At 46.2% G+C, this 23,951-nt stretch overlaps 1 protein-coding gene across 1 annotated transcript; it reads right to left on the minus strand.

The window, feature by feature from the left end:
• Window positions 1–243: 243 nt before the first annotated feature.
• Window positions 244–2,865, minus strand: LOC109754999 (uncharacterized). Its single transcript, XM_073498616.1, has 6 exons — window positions 2,504–2,865; window positions 1,728–1,904; window positions 1,506–1,594; window positions 1,330–1,394; window positions 1,110–1,212; window positions 244–485 (listed from the first exon to the last, which is right to left on the minus strand). The coding sequence occupies exons 1-6, from the start codon at window positions 2,577–2,579 to the stop codon at window positions 480–482; spliced, it is 516 nt and encodes a 171-aa protein (XP_073354717.1). The 5' UTR covers window positions 2,580–2,865; the 3' UTR covers window positions 244–479.
• Between the last annotated feature and the right edge of the window lie 21,086 nt (window positions 2,866–23,951).

Consider the following 23,951-nt stretch of genomic DNA (forward strand, 5'->3'; position numbering starts at 1 on the left):
GCTTTTAGTGGCGCACCAGTTTTTGCTATTAATGGCGCACTATAGGTGCGCCACTATTAACACGCCACTAGTAATTGTTAGTAATGGCGCACCTTTGATGCGTCATTGGTAATCCAAATACCAGTGGCGCACCACATGGTGCGCCACTACTAACCCTTAGGTGCTCCACTGGTATTCCCTCCAGGTGCGCCACTAATAGCCTTATAGGTGCACCACTAGTAATAAAGGAAGGTGCGCCACTAATAAGGGCTTAAATGCGCCACTAGTAATGTATTTGGAAAACAAAAAAATCCAAATTTACAGAAAACAACCTATAAGGAAAATAATTTAAAAACAAAAAATGAAATAGAATCATAATATTTATTATAGTAAGAATATTACAATGTCTTTACATGTATCCAATAAAAGGAAAATTGCAAGGAAATAAAAGAAAATCCTAAAACTAATCTTCTAGTAATCTTTTCTTCTTTTTCTTCACTTTATCCCTGCAAAATGTAACAAAATAAACAGAAAGACAAACAAACTATTTATAACATGTCAATACTGTCATTTTTTATGCAGAACTAGATATGAGCATATATTTCTAGAATTACATGGTGTGAATATTGTACGAGTAAGATTATAATGGAAATGAATTTTGAGTATATACTCCTATTTGTACTGCCTTGTGAATGTTAAGTTTGCACATCACACTACTGAATTATGATGGCGTAAAGTTTATATGAAACTAATGAACAAGTTCATAAGTATCAGCTTTATAAGAACTGTCCCCATTATTCACCCGTTGTTACTTGCATGCCCTGTGTTAGTCCTCAATGTCATGAAGATTTACCTCAGGAGGCCAGCACTAACCCAACTGATATATCAGTTACTCACTTGCACTCAAGTAACTATAAGTATGTTAAATATGTAGCAAAGGAGGATTTTTCACACCCCGAGACTTTAGCCTGTTGCTTATGTAGCTATGGAAAGGATGGAAAGAAAAGAAGCAAGCAATTTTCTATCTGTTAGTATCATGTTTCTTTTCAGAAAATGACTGCAGAAATTAAGTTTCAAGATAGGATAGTAGCAAGCATACTCAACCACAGCACCAGATCTGGGAATTTTACCTTGCAACGGTCGCATAACTTCACACCATCAAATGTTAGCTTGTTTATCTTTATGGTTTTCCACAGATCCTCTGCGTACGGGTGGCATCCATCCACTAAAATACTATCAAAGCAAACCATGTCTGTAAGAAGGTAAAATACTAAGGAACCTGCTCTCATAATTCATAGTAAATAAACCGCCAGCAAAGAGGTTGTTCCGAAAGTACAGTGTGCTGCTTACTTTGGTCTGAAGCGATTGATTGGTACAGGTTCTTTAAGAAGCTCATTTAGTGCATCCAGTGAGCCCTGAAAATTATTTGAACTGTCAACTTGAGCTTTGTGTTTAGCAGCAGTGCATATAGCCTTCATAGTTCATACATAGGCCAAACAGTCTGAGCGGTGAACGATGAACTGTACCTGGGATGATATCAGGAACGGGAAGCAATCCGTGAAGGTGATCTTGTAGCCTTGAGCATACTCAGGATTAGTCGGCCTGATTTCGGACTCTGTGAAAAGCATGAAAAGGAGACATTCTCCATAAGTACCAGAGACGATCTCACCGAGAATACATTTTCTTAATATTTTTCGACACGTATACAAGGTATATTTTGCGATGAAAGAACATCACAAGGCACACACCTTCTTTAAACCGCACGAGCCGACTTGGCTTCCCGAAATAGGCGAAGAGCCATTCAGCTGCTTCAGCTCCTTCATCATAAGCAGAACCAGACCACTCCCAGATGGAGACGTCGTCAAGCGTGGCGTGTTCCGTAGCAAGAGGGACCTTCACTGTGTCCATCCCGGGTGCTCTTATAACTGCAATCAGCAGAGGGTCAAATAAAATTGATGTTCAGGTGATTTCCTCTGAAACATTAAAAATTAAGAAAGGACATCACAGTTCACATCCCAGGTGCTCTTATAAATGTTGTCAGCGTCTCTGAAACATACAAAAAGGAAGCCGCATCACAAGTCACAATGTATCAAAGGGTATATACAATTACTTCTGACCACATCTACTAGTGCTAGTGTATTGCTTCATCAAACAACAAGCAGTATCCAGCAACACATGGGAGACAGAACATTTTGCAGGAAACTAAATTAGTCTGAACAAATTGTCTGTTAAAACAAAACAGAGAGGCAGTGGCTAAACTTTCTCTGATGGTGCTCCATTGGGGTTTACACACCTTAATTTGGAAAATATTTAATCAGGAAGAAAATTAGAGCACATCTTCTTGTGAACCAAAATCACTAGTACAGTACAACTTGACGAACAAACAACTGTTGGTCAAAATTAAATTACTGCAACCCATCTTCTCCTCTGGTTGAACATATCTTACTCCAGTGCAAAATCGGTCGGAACAGATCAAATGTCTAACGTCAATGATCAAGAAAGAAAGAAGGAAAAACAAGAGTACCCAAGCAGGAGTCTGGGGCGGGCTGCCAGTCCTCGTCGAAGGCCAGCGGCGGCAACTCCACCTCCACCAGCGCCATCCTGGGCTCCACCCGCTGCGTGAGGGCCCTGCCCTTGGCGTTCACCACCACCCACTGCCGGTCCCACCTGAACCCTGCAGTCTGTCGGCCGCCGCCATCAGATGAGAACAGAGCTCAGCATGATACAGGAAAAATGATTGGTTTCGGTGAAGCAATCAACCAAGCTCAGCTCAACTACACGAACAGAGCTCAGCGCCGTTTCTGTAAAGTCTCTGCAGGTAGTCCAGTATCATTAGAGCATCCGGTGAGGAGGGTTGGGGAAGGAGCTCACCATGGCTCCATGCCCTGGATCTGGTGTGAGGGAGGGGGAAGGGGGCTCGCCGTGGTCGGAAGGGAGAGGAAGAGGCGGTCGGCCGGGGCTTCCCAATCTAGATCGAGGTCGAGGGAGGTGGGTGGGTGTGTCAGGAGGAAAGGGAGGGGAGAGAACGTGACTAGAGGGAGGGGATAAGGTGTGATAGCAATGGCGCACTGGTAGGGGGTGCGCCATACGTTATAAATAGCAATGGCGCATCTCTTACAGGTGCGCCATTACTAGTTAAAACTAGTAATGGCGCACTTTCTCCCGGTGTGCCACTACTAAGTCTGGGGAGGGGTGGGGGCTAGGACAAAACTAGTAATGGTGCACCACACACCAGGTGCCCCATTAGTAATATGGCCACTAATGGCGCACCCATATCTGGTGCGCCACTGCTATATAGCAGTGGCGCACCAGATACATGGTGCGCTATTAATGTTCATATTACCTATATCCGTTTTTGTAGTAGTGGGACGCCTGGAGGGATCAGCCTCGCGAGGATCGTCCTCAAGGCAACCCTGGACTCCCTCCGCTGCCACCACCACCAAGAAGGACTGACGACCACCATCAAGACGAGGGGGCTGGGGGCTTCCAGGAGCCGCGTGCTATCGCTTGCATCCTGGGCGGGGCCCAGGCCCCAGCCTCGCAGCGTATCTTGAAGCAGTTTGCTCGTGAAGTGAATGCAGTCCTCCCCAAGCTCGAGGCCACATGCCCGCTCAGATGGTCCCAGTGCCCCATCATGTTCAACTCAGCAGATCAGCTCAAGTGCGCGGCCACCGCTGGCGCCCTCCCGATGCTTTGCTCCCCGGTCATTAGCAACGTGCAAGTTACCAAGACCCTCATCGACGGTGGCACAGGGCTCAACATCCTGTCCGCCGACACGTTCGACAACCTCCAAGTGCCTTATGACCAGCTCCAGCCTACCAAGCCTTTCTCAGGAGTGACCGACGGTTCCACCACCCCGATAGGGCAGGTCCGGCTCCCTGTCACCTTTGGAGAGCACAAGAACTACCGCACCAAGCTCATCGACTTCGACGTCACGCACATCCGTCTGCCGTACAATGCCATCCTCGGGTATCCAGCCCTGGCCAAGTTCATGGCGGTGACCCATCACGGCTACAATGTTCTCAAGATGCCGGGGAGCGGCGGAATCATCACGGTCCCGTGTGAAGAGAGAGATGCGGTGTGCTCCCTCGAGCGTGCCTTCCCAGCTGCAGCAATCGACGACCCCGGCAACAACGGCGAGGGCCCTCCTGAGGCCATCCCCAAGAAGAAGAAGAAGCTGCGCCGAGCACGACCTCAGGAGGGTGGCATCACAACAGGAGCCTCGTCAGGATCAGCGCCCGCTCCAGGGGCGCCTCCCTCCGTTGCATAGGAAGGTGCGCCCGGTGAAGGAAATATGCCCTAGAGGCAATAATAAAGTATTATATATTTCCTTATATCATGATAAATGTTTATTATTCATGCTAGAATTGTATTAACCGGAAACATAATACATGTGTGAATACATAGACAAACAGAGTGTCACTAGTATGCCTCTACTTGACTAGCTTGTTAATCAAAGATGGTTATGTTTCCTAGCCATAGACATGAGTTGTCATTTGATTAACGGGGTCACCTCATTAGGAGAATGACGTGATTGACTTGACCCATTCCGTTAGCTTAGCACCCGATCGTTTAGTATGTTGCTATTGCTTTCTTCATGACTTATACATGTTCCTATGACTATGAGATTATGCAACTCCCGTTTATCAGAGGAACACTTTGTGTGCTACCAAACGTCACAACGTAAATGGGTGATTATAAAGGTGCTCTACAGGTGTCTCTAAAGGTACTTGTTGGGTTGGCGTATTTCGAGATTAGGATTTGTCACTCCAATTGTCGGAGAGGTATCTCTGGGCCCACTCGGTAATGCACATCACTATAAGCCTTGCAAGCATTGTGACTAATGAGTTAGTTGCGGGATGATGTGTTACGGAACGAGTAAAGAGACTTGCCGGTAACGAGATTGAACTAGGTATTGAGATACCGACGATCAAATCTCGGGCAAGTAACATACCGGTGACAAAGGGAACAACGTATGTTGTTATACGGTCTGACCGATAAAGATCTTCGTAGAATATGTGGGAGCCAATATGGGCATCCAGGTCCCGCTATTGGTTATTGACCGGAGACGTGTCTCGGTCATGTCTACATAGTTCTCGAACCCGTAGGGTCCGCACGCTTAACGTTACGATGACAGTTTTATTGAGTTTTGATGTACCAAAGGAGTTCGGACTCCCGGATGAGATCGGGGACATGACGAGGAGTCTCGAAATGGCCGAGACGTAAAGATCGATATATTGGACGACTATATTCGGACTTTGGAAAGGTTCCGAGTGATTCGGGTATTTTTCGGAGTACCGGAGAGTTACGGGAATACGTATTGGGCCTTATTGGGCCATACGGGAAAGAAGGAAAAGGGCCTCAAGGGTGGCCGCACCCCTCCCCTTGGTCTGGTCCGAATTGGACTAGGGAAGGGGGACGCCCCCTTCCTTCCTTCTCTTTTTCCCTTCCTCTTTTCCTATTCCATATGGGAGGTGGAATCCTACTAGGACTAGGGAGTCCTAGTAGGACACCACACTTGGTGCGCCCCCTCCTAGGGCCGGCCTCCTCCTCCCTTGCTACTTTATATACGGGGGCAGGGGGCACCCCAGAGACACAACAATTGATCCTTGAGATCTCTTAGCCGTGTGCGGGGCCCCCCTCCACCATATTACACCTCGATAATACCGTTGCGGAGCTTAGGCGAAGCCCTGCGTCGGTGGAACATCATCATCGTCACCACGCCGTCATGCTGACGAAACTCTCCCTCAACACTCGGCTGGATCGGAGTTCGAGGGACGTCATCGAGCTGAACGTGTGTAGAACTTCGGAGGTGCCGTGCGTTCGGTACTTGATCGGTCGGATCGTGAAGACGTACGACTACATCAACCGCGTTGTGATAACGCTTCCGCTGTCGGTCTACGAGGGTACGTGGACAACACTCTCCCCTCTCGTTGCTATGCATCACCATGATCTTGCGTGTGCGTAGGAAATTTTTTGAAATTACTACGTTCCCCAACAGTGGTATCCGAGCCTGGTTTTATGCGTTGATGCTATGCACGAGTAGAACACAAGTGAGTTGTGGGCGATATAAGTCATACTGCTTACCAGCATGTCATACTTTGGTTCAGCGGTATTGTGAGATGAAGCGGCCCGGACCGACATTACGCGTACGCTTACGCGAGACTGGTTTCACCGTTGCGAGCACTCGTTGCTTAAAGGTGACCGGCGGGTGTCTGTCTCTCTCACTTTAGTTGAACCAAGTGTGGCTACGCCCGGTCCTTGCGAAGGTTAAAACAGCACCAACTTGACAAACTATCGTTGTGGTTTTGATGCGTAGGTAAGAACGGTTCTTGCTAAGCCCGTAGCAGCCACATAAAACATGCAACAACAAAGTAGAGGACGTCTAACTTGTTTTTGCAGGGCATGTTGTGATGTGATATGGTCAAGACATGATGTGATATAATGTGTTGTATGAGATGATCATGTTTTGTAACCGAGTTATCGGCAACTGGCAGGAGCCATATGGTTGTCGCTTTATTGTATGAGATGCAATCATCATGTAATAGTTTTACTTTATCACTAAGCGGTAGCGATAGTCGTAAAATCAATTATTTGGCGAGACGACAACGATACTACGATGGAGATCAAGGTGTCGAGCCGGTGACGATGGTGATCAAGCACGGTGCTTCGGAGATGGAGATCACAAGCACAAGATGATGATGGCCATATCATATCACTTATATTGATTGCATGTGATGTTAATCCTTTATGCATCTTATCTTGCTTTGTTTGACGGTAGCATTATGAGATGATCCTTCACTAAATTATCAAAGTATAAGTGTTCTCCCTGAGTATGCACCATTGCAAAAGTTCTTCGTGCTGAGACACCACGTGATGATCGGGTGTGATAGGCTCTACGTTCAAATACAACGGGTGCAAAACAGTTGCACACGCGGAATACTCAGGTTAAACTTGACGAGCCTAGCATATAACAGATATGGCCTCGGAACACGGAGACCGAAAGGTCGAGCGTGAATCATATAGTAGATATGATCAACATAGTGATGTTCACCGTTGAAACTACTCCATCTCATGTGATGATCGGACATGGTTTAGTTGATATGGATCACGTGATCACTTAGAGGATTAGAGGGATGTCTATCTAAGTGGGAGTTCTTAAGTAATATGATTAATTGAACTTAAATTTATCATGAACTTAGTCCTGATAGTATTTTGCAAATTATGTTGTAGATCAATAGCTCGCGTTGTTGCTTCCCTGTTTTATTTTGATATGTTCCTAGAGAAAATTATGTTGAAAGATGTTAGTAGCAAAGATGCGGATTGGATCCGTGATCTGAGGATTATCCTCATTGCTGCACAGAAAAATTATGTCCTTGATGCACCGCTAGGTGACAAACCTATTGCAGGAGCATATGCAGACGTTATCAACGTTTGGCTAGCTCAATATGATGACTACTTGATAGTTTAGTGCACCATGCTTAACGGCTTAGAATCGGGACTTCAAAGACGTTTTGAACGTCATGGACCATATGAGATGTTCCAGGAGTTGAAGTTAATATTTCAAGCAAATACCCAAGTTGAGAGATATGAAGTCTCCAACAAGTTCTATAGCTAAAAGATGGAGGAGAATCGCTCAACTAGTGAGCATGTGCTTAGATTGTCTGGGTACTACAATCGCTTGAATCAAGTGGGAGTTTATCTTCCAGATAAAATAGTGATTGACAGAATTCTCTAGTCACCATCACCAAGTTAGTAGAACTTCGTGATGAACTATAGTATGCAAGGGATGACAAAAGTAATTCCTGAGCTCTTCGTGATGCTGAAATCGACGAAGGTAGAAATCAAGAAAAACATCAAGTGTTGATGGTTGACGAGACCACTAGTTTCAAGAAAAGGGCAAAGGGAAGAAGGGGAACTTCAAAAAGAACGGCAAGCAAGTTGCTGCTCAAGTGAAGAAGCCTAAGTCTGGTCCTAAGCCTAAGACTAAGTGCTTCTACTGCAAAAGGACTGGTCACTGGAAGCGGAACTACCCCAACTATTTGGTGGATAAGAAGGATGGCAAAGTGAACAAAGGTATATTTGATATACAGATTATTGATGTGTACTTTACTAGTGTTTATAGCAACCCCTCGGTAATTGATACTGGTTCAGTTGCTAAGAGTAGTAACTCGAAACAGGAGTTGCAGAATAAACAGAGACTAGTAAAAGTGAACAAAGGTATATTTGATATACAGATTATTGATGTGTACTTTACTAGTGTTTATAGCAACCCCTCGGTAATTGATACTGGTTCAGTTGCTAAAGAATAGTAACTCGAAAACGGGAGTTGCAGAATAAACAGAGACTAGTAAAAGGCGAGGTGACGATGTGTGTTGGAAGTAGTTCCAAGATTGATATGATCATCATCGCACACTCCCTGTACTTTCGGGATTAGTGTTGAAACTAAATAAGTGTTATTTGGTGTTTGCGTTGAGCATGAATATGATTTGATCATGTTTATTGCAATACGGTTATTCATTTAAATTAGAGAACAATTGTTGTTCTGTTTACATGAATAAAACCTTCTATGGTCATACACACCAACGAAAATGGTTTGTTGGATCTCGATCGTAGTGATACACATATTCATAATATTGAAGCCAAAAGATGCAAAGTTAATAATGATAGTGCAACTTATTAGTGGCACTGCCGTTTAGGTCATATTGGTGTAAAGCGCATGAAGAAACTCCATACTGATGGAATTTTGGAATCACTTGATTATGAATCACTTGATACTTGCGAACCGTGCCTCATGGGCAAGATGACTAAAATGCCGTTCTCCGGAACTATGGAGAGAGCAACAGATTTGTTGGAAATCATACATACAGATGTATGTGGTCCGATGAATATTGAGGCTCGTAGCAGGTATCATTATTTTCTTTCCTTCACAGATGATTTGAGCAGATATGGGTATATCTACTTGATGAAACATAAGTCTGAAACATTTGAAAAGTTCATATAATTTCAGAGTGAAGTGGAAAATCATCGTAACAAGAAAAATAAAGTTTCTACGATCTGATCGTAGAGAAGAGTATTTGAGTTACGAGTTTGGCCTTCAGTTAAAACAATGTGAAATAGTTTCACTACTCACGCCACCTGGAACACCACGGTGTAATGGTGTGTCCGAACGTCGTAATCATACTTTATTAGATATGGTGCAATATATGATGTATCTTACCGATCTACCACTATCGTTTTGGGGTTATGCATTAGAGACAACTGCATTCACGTTAAATAGGGCACCATCAAAATTGGTTAAGACGGCGCCTTATGAACTGTGGTTTAGCAAGAAACCAAAGTTGTCGTTTCTTAAAAGTTTGGGGTTGCGATGCTTATGTGAAAAGGTTTCATCCTGATAAGCTCAAACCCAAATCGGAGAAATGTGTCTTCATAGGATACCCAAAGGAGACAGTTGGGTACACCTTCTATCACAGATCCGAAGGCAAGACATTCGTTGCTAAGAATGGATCCTTTCTGGAGAAGGAGTTTCTCTCGAAAGAAGTGAGTGGGAGGAAAGTAGAACTTGATGAGGTAACTGTACCTGCTCCCTTATTGGAAAGTAGTTCATCACAGAAATCTGTTCCTGTGACTCCTACACCAATTAGTGAGGAAGTTAATGATGATGATCATGTAACTTCAGATCAAGTTACTACCAAACCTCATAGGTAAACCAGAGTAAGATCCGCACCAGAGTGGTACGGTAATCCTGTTCTGGAGGTTATGTTACTAGACCATGACGAACCTACAAACTATGAAGAAGCGATGGTGAGCCCAGATTCTGCAAAATGGCTTGAGGCCATGAAATCTGAGATGAGATCCATGTATGAGAACAAAGTATGGACTTTGATTGAGTTGCCCAATGGTCGGCGAGCCATTGAGATTAAATGGATCTTCAAGAGGAAGACAGATGCTGATAGTAGTGTTACTATCTACAAAGCTAGAATTGTCGCAAAAGGTTTTCGACAAGTTCAAGGTGTTGACTACGATGAGAGTTTCTCACTCGTATCTATGCTTAAATCTGTCTGAATCATGTTAGCAATTGCCGCATTTTATGAAATATGGCAAATGGATAAAAAAAACTGCATTCCTTAATGGATTTATTAAAGAAGAGTTGTATATGATGCAACCAGAAGGTTTTGTCAATCCTAAAGGTGCTAACAAAATACGCAAGGTCCAGCGATCCATCTATGGACTGGTGCAAGTATCTCGGAGTTGGAATATACGCTTTGATAAGTTGATCAGAGGATATAGTTTTATATAGACTTGCGGTGAAGCCTGTATTTACAAGAAAGTGAGTGGGAGCACTACAACATTTCCGATAAGTATATGTAAGTGACATATTGTTGATCGGAAATAATGTAGAATTATTCTGCAAAAGCATAAAGGAGTTTTTCAAAGAGAGACCTCGGTGAAGCTGCTTACATATTGAGCATCAAGATCTATAGAGATAGATCAAGACGCTTGATAAGTTTTTTCAATGAGTACATACCTTAACAAGATTTTGAAGTGGTTCAAAATGGAACAGTCAAAGAAAGAGTCTCTTGCCTGTGTTACAAGGTGTGAAATTGAGTAAGACTCAAAACCCGACCACGGCAGAAGATAGAAAAAGAATGAAAGTCATTCCCTATGCCTCGGCCATAGGTTCTATAAAGTATGCCATGCTGTGTACCAGATCTATTGTATACCCTACACTGATTTTGGCAATGGAGTACAATAGTGATCTAGGAGTAGATCACTGGACAGCGGTCAAAATTATCCTTACTGGAATAAGGATATGTTTCTCGATTATGGAAGTGACAAAAGGCTCGTCGTAAAAGGTTACGTCGATGCAAGTTTTGACACTAATCTAGATGACTCTAAGTCTCGGTGTAGATACATATTGAAAGTGGGAGCAATTAGCTAGAGTAGCTCTGTGCAGAGCATTGTAGACATAGAAATTTGCAAAATACTTACGGATCTGAATGTGACAGACCCGTTGACTAAAATTATCTCACAATCAAAACATGATCACACCTTAGTACTCTTTGGGTGTTAATCACATAGCGATGTGAACTAGATTATTAACTCTAGTAAACCCTTTGAGTGTTGGTCACATAGAGATGTGAACTATGGGTGTTAATCACATGGTGATGTGAATTATTGATGTTAAATCACATGGCGATGTGAACTAGATTATTGACTCTAGTGCAAGTGGGAGACTGAAGGAAATATGCCCTAGAGGCAATAATAAAGTATTATATATTTCCTTATATCATGATAAATGTTTATTATTCATGCTAGAATTGTATTAACCGGAAACATAATACATGTGTGAATACATAGACAAACAGAGTGTCACTAGTATGCCTCTACTTGACTAGCTCGTTAATCAAAGATGGTTATGTTTCCTAGCCATAGACATGAGTTGTCATTTGATTAACGGGGTCACCTCATTAGGAGAATGACGTGATTGACTTGACCCATTCCGTTAGCTTAGCACCCGATCGTTTAGTATGTTGCTATTGCTTTCTTCATGACTTATACATGTTCCTATGACTATGAGATTATGCAACTCCCGTTTACCGGAGTGTGACACCCAAGTTTTTATTTGGATTTATCAAAAGATTTTATTTGACTTGAGGGAGGTGAACTAGTTTTTTCTTTTTCTTTTTTCTTCAAAAGAACTCTCCCTTTCAAATATTTTGTTATGGCAAAAGTTTTATTTGGATTCACCCAAGATCTGTCTTTGGTCTTGGAGGTTCTTACTCTTCATTTGGACTCAAGACAAATATTTTTCACTTGGAAGAATGCCTTGCTAAAATCCCTTTGAAATTTGCACTATGGCTTTTGGAATAATCCTCTACCACTTTCAACATTTCCCTCTTACCATGGCCTTAGTGCAAATACTCTCTCCTAACCCTCCCCTCGCCTTTTGGATCATGTTTGGCATCAAATCCAGCTAGTTGAACCTCCCCTATGTTTATTTTCCATCTAAATCTTATTCAAATAAATTTCTGTCTCCTATTCTATCCATTGGTGATTTACAAAGGAACTCTACTTTCTGTTTTGATTTTTGCCCCCAAACCAACTCTCCTCCCTAGTCCTTTGAACCCTCAACCAAGACCCATGAAGATCCACTGGTCTTCAGTTCAAAATTTTCAAACTACACTTGCTGCAAGTTTGGACCAGATTTGTCAAATTTGGTGAAATTCATTCAAATCCTTCTCCAAAAATTCCAAGAAAATTCAGGCAGCCTCTGGGTGCATTGAGTGGTCACCTCACCAAGTTACAGCTCCAGAGAAATTTATCTCATAGCCAAATCATTCTGTCGAGCACCTGCAGTGCATTGTCAAATTCAGGTTCAGAAATTCAGAGAACAGTTCAGTGGCTTACTGTCGTTTTCTTCAGAGATGGTTGTCGATCTCGCCAGTGCCACTGTGTCGCCTTGCTCCTCGTCCCCTCCCCCTTGTTCCTGCACCGCACGAACGCCTGGCACCTTGCGGACGTCGGCGACGAGCAGCAGAAGGTGCACCGCCCCGTGACCGACGCCAGCGGCGGCTTTGCGGCCACTAGCGGGAGGCACGGCGCTGACGGCGCCACCCAGCGCCGCCCAAGCCACCGGAGCTCGCCGCGTGGCCTTCCACTCCCCCGAACGCGCAGCCGCTCTCGTCGTGAACCGCAGGGCGCGGAGCGCGCTCTCTGCCCCGTCGAGCCCGTGCGGTCACCTCACCGTGGACCGACGCCATTACGCCAAGACCAACTCCGTTTAGCTGTGGAATGACTCCAGTAACCTCCACTGATGCTGCCCGGCCACTCAAACCTCCTGCCAATCCACTGCATCGCCGTAATCGCTCGCCGGAGATTCTCCGTTCACGGCCACCCCGTCGATCCGCCTATAAATAGAGGCCCCGAGCTTCAACTCGAGCACCCACCATCCCTGCACTCCACCTAGAGCACGCCTAGCCACTGGAAGAGCCCCGAGGAGGTCTCCTTCCTCGACTCCGGCCGCCGCGACCCGCCACGGGATCCAGCTCGATTCGCCCCCGTGTGTGCACCTCCGCCTCCCTTCTCTTGCCAGTAACTTCACTATGCACCTCTCTTTCTGACCCGCGCTTCAATTCGAAGTTTGCAGCCCTCCACCGGAGTTCCCCATCATCACTCGAGCCGCCGTCCGCCGGAGATAGTGTCGCCGTCGACGTAGTGCTCCCCGTCGGTCGAGTCCACCACCCACCGACGCGGAAGAAGACGCTGAAGCTCTTGGTACCCTCCGATCCTCCTAACTCGCCGTGGTTCGACGCCGACGTCCACCGCAGTCTTCGGGCGCCGGCGAGCTTTTCAAACCTGACATGTGGACCCCGCATGTCAGCCTCTGTTCTATTCTTTCGTGAACCGTTTTCTGTTGGCGCCTTCGGGCAAAATACGTTTTCTTCCTTTAGCTAGCGCATTTCTTTCCGAAGCGTTTTCTGTTTTCTCAGTTAAAACCCTGGAACTTTTCTGTTTCATTACAGATAAGTCCCTGGACAGAAACCTTTATAACTTTTTAATAAAAAGGGATTTTTGAGTGATTCTTTTTCTGACAATCTTCAAATTTTGTCTAGTTTTTCATGGGATTTATTTGAAAAATATTTGGAAGAGTTTCTGTGCATGCGTTGGTTTTCACGTTAGTGCCCGTTTTCGTGATTGCCATAGGTTCCGGAAGAGGTGACGGAGCCGCGAACTTCGCCGAGCTAGACTCCGACTTCTCCGAACCAGGCAAGCATGTTTGAACATTTGATATGATAAGTGTTTGCATGTTTGCTTGAAAGTTTTTTGCGTGGCATATGAGTGTCGGTAAATACCTCGTTGCTTGTAAGGCAACTACCCGCGTGTTCCAAAGTTGCGATGATCTCTGATGAGAGATGGCCTAATCATGTGGTGACATGAAGGGAGCAAGGTGGTACTGTTGTAGCATACCAGCCTTGCGTCATCCGACTATTTCTGACGTTAATGTGGACGGAGTCACGTTATCGTCCTTTCCCTTTTTCGTGCTGCCACATGTTTCATTTGCCAGGATGCAGTTTAGTAAGTTGGTAACCTCTTTCCGTGTACACAACAAACAGAGAGGCCGGGATGATGGTACCTTGGCCCAGGATTAAAGCCAGTCATCCGGTCAGGGGGCATGGGTGTTTCCGGTTGGGACCAAGAGGGGGGGCACCCCCTTAGAGCGCGCATATAGAAATTTGATCCCATGCTACGCGAGGTTGTAGCCTCCCCGTCTCAAGGTTTTTCTTAAACGTTGCCGAGGGTGGTCCCTGGCTTCGGAAGGTTGAATTGGGTGTGTACTGGTTAGACGTGTTTCTTCTAAAACACCGTAGACGGAACTAGTCCCTATGACTACTGAAATCCGTTGGCTGTGGTTAAGTACAAACTTTGCAGAGTCAATTCCATCCAAATCATCGTATCCATGATCAAGTAGTGAAATCAGTATTTCCATATCTATCAGCGTGGAAAACTTGTCCCCGGTGAACAAGCTCAAGTGGTAAATCCAGTTTAATTATTATTCCTATGGATGGACTAACTAATTTTATTCGTCTCATACTTGTGATAATTTATGCTCCCGAACTATTAATTTATTGAACTGCAATATAAGCCCTTTATGTGACGTCGCTCAGACGTCCGACTACGGCGTGTCTCTTGTTCCTTACTTTAAATGTAAGCCCTTTATGTGATGTTGCTCAGACGTCCGACTGTGGCATGTTCGTCTTTTGTTTTCTGTTATAAGCCCTTTATGTGATGTCGCTCAGACGTCCGACTGGGGCATTATTATTATTCTTGCAGTTTCCTCTCGAGGAGTCTTTCAGACACTCGTTTGGCACCAGTATTATTATTCTCACAGTTTCCTCTCGAGGAGTCTTTCAGACACTCGTTTGGCACCAGCATTACTATTCTGCAGTTTCCGCTCGAGGCGTCATTCAGACCCTCGCTTGGCACCCAGTATTTATTATCTCTATGTCTGATCGCACTGGATAAATTGTTCATTTGCTTCATGTTTACATTTGTTATATCTCATGTCCGAACTGTCTTGCGAGTACTTTCATAGTACTCACCTGGCTTGTTGATTTGGCCAGATGTTGACGAGGGCGATCTCTTGGATGAAGAGTTTGATAGCGCGTCCGACGCCTAGAGGAGTCCCAGTCAGTCCTGCGCGATCCCGGATATTGGTCACTTGTATTATATACGCTTCCGCCACCCGCAATAAGTCTCCTCGAGCCTCACTCCGACGCTCGAAGAGATGTAGTCTTCCGGAGTCATATCCTTCGCTTCGCGGTGATATTTCCACCACCGTTATTATCGTGAGTTAGTAGTATGCCACCCTATCCGCCGTCTTGTGTTATCGGCGTGCTTGTAATAAATTGTTGGGCAGTCTCCGCTCAACCTTGTATTATATTTCAGTACCCCTGGTATTTTTTCTTCTGTGACCAAGATATTGTCTACCAGTGAGAAGGAATTCCTCCTTACTGGTCCGTAAAAGGGATTGGTCTATCAATAAATTATTTTATTGAAAAACCGGTCTTGACAAGCTTGGTATCAGATCCAGGCTGACTGTAGGAAGCCACTAGGTGCGATCGCTAATCGGTTATTAGCGTCTTTTGTGCTTTTTTCAGCATTTTACAATTGTAGCTATTTTCTGTTGGTCATCATAAATTTATGACATGACTACTCAGAATTTTTGCCTACTTTTGTAGATGGCTGGCAGCAGCTGTGAGAATCGAGTGTTCACGAACGTGCCCGAGGGGTTTGTCAAGCTCCTCGTCTCCATCACCAAGCTCGCGATCGGGCCAGCAGCTCACCCGGAGTTCACACTCTATCAGCACAAGCTCAGTGCCGACGTGTCTATGCACCAAGATGTGGTGCAATTCAAGGGAGGACGTTCTGCTGCTCGCCACTTCCGTTTTGTGGGAAGGGCCATGCCTACGGAGAGGCATGCCATGCAGATGGCTGCCCGTGAGGCGATAGCTCGCCTTCGGGACATCCTTCCTACGATGAAGACTCGTCGCTACCGCTACCTCCCATGCCATGTGCCTTACACCAGTCACTATGCATTTGCCTGCCATCGGGGAGAGCGAGATGAAGCCATCGAGATGGTTGTGGAGTATCTCAAGGCTCTGGAGGAGTCTTTCGACAACCTCGTGGACGATCTTGCGGCTGCCCGCATGGACTTAGTCCGGGGCGGTCCTGCCAGCAGGAAGGAGCTTCTCCACACGGCACCGCCTCTAACTTTCGTCTCGTCTTCAGCCTCGTATGCACCGGCCGTTTTGGCCACTGCTCGCCGTCTGCCTACCACTGAGGAGTTCGACCGAGTCATCGCTCCTACTCCAGTCAGAGCCACACCGCCTGCCGCACCCGCTCTGCCGCTTGTCGCTCCCGCACCGTCACCGCAGCACAGCGTCACGCGCCAGGAGCCAGCTAGAGAGGAGGTGGAGGTGGATTCTCCTGGACCGCTGAGTCTTGCCATCGGCAAGGGAAAGGAAATCTTCACCATCTCCGACTGAGAGCATCGAGTAGCCGCGCGTTATGCCTGCTTGTGTGATGTGCTGTTGTATCTGTACGCTAGTTTGTATTGGTGTGTTTGCTACCTTCCGGAGTAGTACGCTAGTCTAAATAACATGTCAGGATGTGTACGCGCATCCTGAGTGCTGTATCATGTGGTTGTATTTCGCGTGTAAGATTTGTGTTAAGCAATTCTTCTCCATGCAAAATCGCTTATGTTTTCTTGAAAACCTTGAGATCCTTTAAATTCGTTGCCCTTGCAAGATTTTCCTTGTACTGCACAGTTTTTCTCATGGGTTTTGCACAATAATACCCCAGACTGGAAAAATGTCTCGCCCGTGGACTCGCTCCATGCCCAATCAGCCAGAAGAGGTTTACGGGACGCAGACTAGCAACAATTCCCTCAGGGTCAGTCCAGTCAACACGACAGCGAAGCAGCCCTGTCTCAAGTATGCCGTCTCTTCGAGCAAAGCCAGCAACAGCACCAAGAGATGATGAATCATGTCATCAACATGGGAAACCACCGTGAACCCTATCAACAGCATTCCAAGTTATCTGAGTTACAGAAGACTCGCCCCTCAACTTTGATAGGCCGCTGGAAGCCGATGATTGGCTTCGTGGCATTGAAAGGAAACTGATTATTGCTCAGTGCTCAGATCATGAGAAGGTGCTTTATGCACCACACTATCTTACTGGAGCAGCTGCAGCATGGTGGGAAAATTTCCTACACATGCACCCCCGTGAACACAACATCACCTGGGAAGAGTTCAAGGAAGGGTTCCGTGGGGCACACATCCCCAGGAGCATCCTAAAGATCAAGAAGAGAGAGTTCGATGACCTGAAGCAGAGAGGCATGTCAGTAACAGAATACAATGGTCAGTTTACCCAGCTGTCTCGTTATGCCTACGACGAGCACATGACACAAAGTAAGAAGATGGAAAAATTCCTGGACGGCCTGGCACCAGCACTAAGATGCCAACTGATTGTACACACCTTTCCGGATTTTAAGACTCTGGTGGACAAGGCCATTACCTTGGAGAATGAGCGTCGTAGTCTGGAAGATATCCGTAAGCGAAAGAGGGACAAGACGACTCTTGCTCGCAACCACCGAAGCAGGACTGAGGTTCCACGGACAGACACAAGGAGATCCACGACTACTGAACCAAGGCCCGTCGGACAGTTTCATGCCAGGGACAAGGAGTACACATATCGTCCAGGGGTCACCTGCTATACTTGTGGTCAAGAAGGGCATTATGCTAAACAGTGCCCAAAGCCAAAAAACTCGGCACCCAAGCCAAACAATGGTGGAAACACTCCAGCCCCCAAGCGCAACAACTTCAACCCCAAGGAAGGGTCACCTAAACCATGTGACCAGGGAAGAGGCGCAGAATGTCCCAGACATCGTGCTCGGTACGTTCCCTGTCAACACAGTACCTGCCACGGTTTTGTTTGATTCTGGAGCTTCCCATTCGTTCGTTTCGAAGAGTTTTGTTTTGCAACATGGTTTTCCGATACTTCCCTTGGAAAAATCTATGATCATCAAGTCCCCCGGAAATAAGCAAATCGCTCAGGGTTACCGCCGAGGAGTGGTCATTGAGTTCGAAGGACTACAATTCCACGCGAATCTCATCGTGTTGGAGAGTAAAGGACTGGATGTCATTTTAGGGATGGACTGGTTGACCACCAACAAAGGATTCATCGACTGTTTCAATCGGACAGTGATTCTCACTCACCATCACGGCAAGACAATAAGAGTTTCCACTCAAGAAAGGCCACGATCACAGCAACCAAAACTGAACAAAATGGACATTGCAGAACTGAGAAAAGTTCCAGTGGTATGCGAATTTCCTGATGTGTTCCCTGAAGAACTACCAGGCATGCCACCAGACCGAGAGATAGAATTCAGCATCGAACTAGCACCTGGCACCGCTCCCATCTATAAGAAACCTTATTGAATGGCACCCTCAGAATTGGTGGAGTTGAAGAAGCAGATAAAAGAATTATTGGACAAAGGATTTATTCGAGCCAGCTCCTCACCTTGGGGTTCGCCTGTGTTGTTCACAAAGAAAAAGGATGGGACACTGAGACTGTGTATAGACTATCGAGCCCTCAATATAGTCACCATCAAAAACAAATATCCGATGCCACGGATAAATGATTTGTTTGACCAGCTCGCACAAGCCAAGGTATTCTCAAAGATTGATTTGAGATCGGGATACCATCAACTGAAGGTACGGACAGAAGATATCCCCAAGACAGCATTCACTTCCAGATATGGGTTATACGAGTTTACAGTGATGCCTTTTGGACTAACGAACGCCCCCGCATATTTCGTCCACCTCATGAACAAAGTGTTCATGAAATTCATGGACAAATTTGTTGTGGTATTCATTGACGATATTCTGGTTTACTCAAGGACACCAGAAGAGCATGCTGAGCACCTCAGAATCGTTTTGGGAGAATTGAGGAAACATCAGTTGTATGCCAAATTTAGCAAGTGCGAATTTTGGCTAAGACAAGTTGGTTTCTTAGGCCATATACTGAACCAAGAAGGTGTGGCCGTAGACCCAGAAAAAGTCAAAGCCATACTTGACTGGAAGCCGCCCACCAACGTTACAGATGTGCGGAGTTTCCTAGGGATGGCCGGATATTACATAAGATTTATTGAAGGATTCTCCACTGTGGCAAAACCTATGACACAGTTGCTCAAGAAGGACAAGAAATTTGTATGGACGGAAGCATGCGAGCAGAGCTTCCAAGAACTAAAGAAGAAGCTGACAACCGCACCGGTATTAACTGTGCCAGACATTCACAAGAGTTTTGAAGTGTATTGTGACGCATCCCGAAAAGGTCTCGGATGTGTACTAATGCAGGATGGCAAAGTAGTCGCATATGCCTCACGGCAGCTACGAAAACATGAGGAAAATTACCCAACACATGACTTGGAGCTAGCAGTAGTTATACATGCACTCAAGGAGTGGAGGCACTTTCTGTTGGGGAATCGCTGTGAAATATAAACGGACCATAAGAGCCTCAAATATATCTTCACCCAGCCAGAGCTAAATTTACGCCAACGACGCTGGTTGGAACTGGTCAAGGACTATGATGTCGGTATTCACTACCACCCAGGGAAAGCAAATGTAGTGGCCGATGCCCTTAGTCGAAACCCCAGCCCGGACAATGACGGTCCGGAAAACTTGAGGCCTGAGTTTCAGCAAGAGTTCGCTAGGCTCAACATGATGTTAGTTTCTGAGGGCACCGTGTCAAATCTGGAGATACAACCCACCCTGGTGGAACAAATCAAGAAGGCTCAACAGGGACATCCCAGTATCGAAGGCATAAAGAAGAAAATGAACCTTGGTAAGACTTCAGAGTTCGTCACCGACAGTGAAGGAACTTTATGGTACGGAGACAGACTTTGCGTACCTAACATTGAGGAACTCAAGCAACAAATCTTAACCGAAAGCCACACCGCTCCATACTCGATCCATCCTGGAGGAACCAAAATGTACAAGGACATTTAGGAAAGATTTTGGTGGCATGGTATGAAAAGAGATATAGCCACATTCATTGCTTGTTGCGATTCATGTCAGCGCATCAAGGCCGAGCATCAAAAGCCGGCAGGGCTACTCCAGCCAAACAGGATACTGGAGTGGAAATGGGATGAAATAGGAATGGATTTCATCGTCGGACTACCCCGATCCCAACACGGGAATGACGCCATATGGGTCAGCACAGACCGACTAACCAAGGTTGCTCACTTCATTCCTGTGAAGACTACCTACTCCACACAAAGTCTGGCCAAACTTTATCTCTCCCGTATAGTTTGCTTGCACGGAGTCCCAAAGATTATAATATCAGACCGAGGCACCCAATTCGTCTCCAAATTTTGGGACCACCTACAACAAGCCTTGGGCACGCAACTAGCTTTCAGTACAGCATACCACCCTCAGACTGATGGACAAACGGAACGTGTAAACCAAATCCTAGAGGATATGCTAAGAGCCTGTGTGCTCACCTATGGATCCAGTTGGGAAGAGAGTTTGCCATATGCCGAATTTGCTTACAACAACAGTTACCAAGCCAGCTTACAAATGGCACCCTTTGAAGCATTGTACGGACGGAGGTGTCGTACCCCACTGAATTGGTCAGAAACAGGTGACAGCCGTATCTTCGGCCCAGACATGCTTAAAGAGGCCGAGGAGAAAGTTAAACAAATCAGGGACAGACTCAAGACAGCACAGAGCCGACAAAAGAGCTACTATGATCAGAAGCATCGTGAGGTCAGCTTTAAACCCGGTGATTCCGTATACCTCCGAGTATCTCCTATGAGGGGTCTACAACGGTTCAAAATTAAAGGGAAGCTAGCCCCAAGATTTATCGGACCATTTTGTGTAAAGGCACGAAGAGGCACGGTAGCCTACCAACTAGACCTACCCAAGGAACTGTCAGATGTCCATGACGTATTTCACGTCTCACAGTTGAGGAAATGTGTGAGTAACCCGGATAAGCATGTACCTCATGAGAACATTGGTATGCAACCAGATCTCACCACAGAGAGAGGCCAGTAAAAATATTGGAAGAGTCTGAATGGAGGACCCGTCAGAAAACGACAAGATTTTTCAGGGTTCAGTGGAGCAACCACACTGAGGATGAAGCTACATGGGAAAGGGAAGATTTCCTCCGAGCAGAGTATCCATATCTATTTGAGGATCAGCAGAAGTCTCGAGGACGAGATTTTTCCTAAGGGGGTAGGTGTTGTGACACCCAAGTTTTTATTTGGATTTATCAAAAGATTTTATTTGACTTGAGGGAGGTGATCTAGTTTTTTCTTTTTCTTTTTTCTTCAAAAGAACTCTCCCTTTCAAATATTTTGTTATGGCAAAAGTTTTATTTGGATTCACCCAAGATCTGTCTTTGGTCTTGGAGGTTCTTACTCTTCATTTGGACTCAAGACAAATATTTTTCACTTGGAAGAATGCCTTGCTAAAATCCCTTTGAAATTTGCACTATGGCTTTTGGAATAATCCTCTACCACTTTCAACATTTCCCTCTTACCATGGCCTTAGTGCAAATACTCTCTCCTAACCCTCCCCTCATCTTTTGGATCATGTTTGGCATCAAATCCAGCTAGTTGAACCTCCCCTATGTTTATTTTCCATATAAATCTTATTCAAATAAATTTCTGTCTCCTATTCTATCCATTGGTGATTTACAAAGGAACTCTACTTTCTGTTTTGATTTTTGCCCCCAAGCCAACTCTCCTCCCTAGTCCTTTGAACCCTCAACCAAGACCCATGAAGATCCACTGGTCTTCAGTTCAAAATTTTCAAACTACACTTGCTGCAAGTTTGGACCAGATTTGTCAAATTTGGTGAAATTCATTCAAATCCTTCTCCAAAAATTCCAAGAAAATTCAGGCAGCCTCTGGGTGCATTGAGTGGTCACCTCACCAAGTTACAGCTCCAGAGAAATTTATCTCATAGCCAAATCATTATGTCGAGCACCTGCAGTGCGTTATCAAATTCAGGTTCAGAAATTCAGAGAACAGTTCAGTGGCTTACTGTCGTTTTCTTCAGAGATGGTTGTCGATCTCGCCAGTGCCACTGTGTCGCCTTGCTCCTCGTCCCCTCCCCCTTGTTCCTGCACCGCACGAACGCCTGGCACCTTGCGGACATCGGCGACGAGCAGCAGAAGGTGCGCCGCCCCGTGACCGACGCCAGCGGCGGCTTTGCGGCCACCAGCGGGAGGCACGGCGCTGACGGCGCCACCCTGCGCCGCCCAAGCCACCGGAGCTCACCGCGTGGCCTTCCACTCCCCCGAACGCGCTGCCGCTCTCGTCGTGAACCGCAGGGCGCGGAGCGCGCTCTCTGCCGCCGTCGAGCCCGTGCGGTCACCTCACCGTGGACCGACGCCATTACGCCAAGACCAACTCCGTTTAGCTGTGGAATGACTCCAGTAACCTCCACTGATGCTGCCCGGCCACTCAAACCTCCTGCCAATCCACTGCATCGCCGTAATCGCTCGCCGGAGATTCTCCGTTCATGGCCACCCCGTCGATCCGCCTATAAATAGAGGCCCCGAGCTTCAACTCGAGCACCCACCATCCCTGCACTCCACCTAGAGCACGCCTAGCCACTGGAAGAGCCCCGAGGAGGTCTCCTTCCTCGACTCCGGCCGCCGCGACCCGCCACGGGATCCAGCTCGATTCGCCCCCGTGTGTGCACCTCCGCCTCCCTTCTCTTGCCAGTAACTTCACTATGCACCTCTCTTTCTGACCCGCGCTTCAATTCGAAGTTTGCAGCCCTCCACCGGAGTTCCCCATCATCACCCGAGCCGCCGTCCGCCGGAGATAGTGTCGCCGTCGACGTAGTGCTCCCCGTCGGTCGAGTCCACCACCCACCGACGCGGAAGAAGACGCTGAAGCTCTTGGTACCCTCCGATCCTCCTAACTCGCCGTGGTTCGACGCCGGCGTCCACCGCAGTCTTCGGGCGCCGGCGAGCTTTTCAAACCTGACATGTGGACCCCGCATGTTAGCCTCTGTTCTATTCTTTCACGAACCGTTTTCTGTTGGCGCCTTCGGGCAAAATACATTTTCTTCCTTTAGCTAGCGCATTTCTTTCCGAAGCATTTTCTGTTTACTCAGTTAAAACCCTGGAACTTTTCTGTTTCATTACAGATAAGTCCCTGGACAGAAACCTTTATAACTTTTTAATAAAAAGGGATTTTTGAGTGATTCTTTTTCTGACAATCTTCAAATTTTGTCTAGTTTTTTATGGGATTTATTTGAAAAATATTTGGAAGAGTTTCTGTGCACGCGTTGGTTTTCACGTTAGTGCCCGTTTTCGTGATTGCCGTAGGTTCCGGAAGAGGTGACGGAGCCGCGAACTTCGCCGAGCTAGACTCCGACTTCTCCGAACCAGGCAAGCATGTTTGAACATTTGATATGATAAGTGTTTGCATGTTTGCTTGAAAGTTTTGTGCGTGGCATATGAGTGTCGGTAAATACCTCGTTGCTTGTAAGGCAACTACCCGCGTGTTCCAAAGTTGCGATGATCTCTGATGAGAGATGGCCTAATCATGTGGTGACATGAAGGGCAGCAAGGTGGTACTAATGTAGCATACCAGCCTTGCGTCATCCGACTTTCTCCGACGTTAACGTGGACGGAGTCATGTTATCGTTCTTTTCCCCTGCATGTTACATAGTTGCGATGATCTCTGATGAGAGATGGCCTAATCATGTGGTGACATGAAGGGCAGCAAGGTGGTACTGTTGTAGCATACCAGCCTTGCGTCATCCGACTATTTCTGACGTTAACGTGGACGGAGTCACGTTATCGTCCTTTCCCTTTTTCATGCTGCCACATGTTTCATTTGCCAGGATGCGGTTTAGTAAGTTGGTAACCTCTTTCCGTGTACA

This window comes from Aegilops tauschii, chromosome 5 (assembly GCF_002575655.3).
Source record: "Aegilops tauschii subsp. strangulata cultivar AL8/78 chromosome 5, Aet v6.0, whole genome shotgun sequence".
NCBI lineage: Eukaryota > Viridiplantae > Streptophyta > Magnoliopsida > Poales > Poaceae > Aegilops > Aegilops tauschii.

What these genes read in the sequence shown, in the direction of transcription:
- LOC109754999 (XM_073498616.1), bottom strand. Translation starts at nt 2,579, where the DNA reads ATGGCGCTGGTGGAGGTGGAGTTGCCGCCGCTGGCCTTCGACGAGGAC. An exon ending in CGCCCCAGACTCCTGCTTGG is followed by an intron (nt 1,905 to 2,503) that starts GTACTCTTGTTT and finishes TGCTGATTGCAG; the next exon opens with TTATAAGAGCACCCGGGATG. An exon ending in ATCAATCGCTTCAGACCAAA is followed by an intron (nt 1,213 to 1,329) that starts GTAAGCAGCACA and finishes TTGCTTTGATAG; the next exon opens with TATTTTAGTGGATGGATGCC.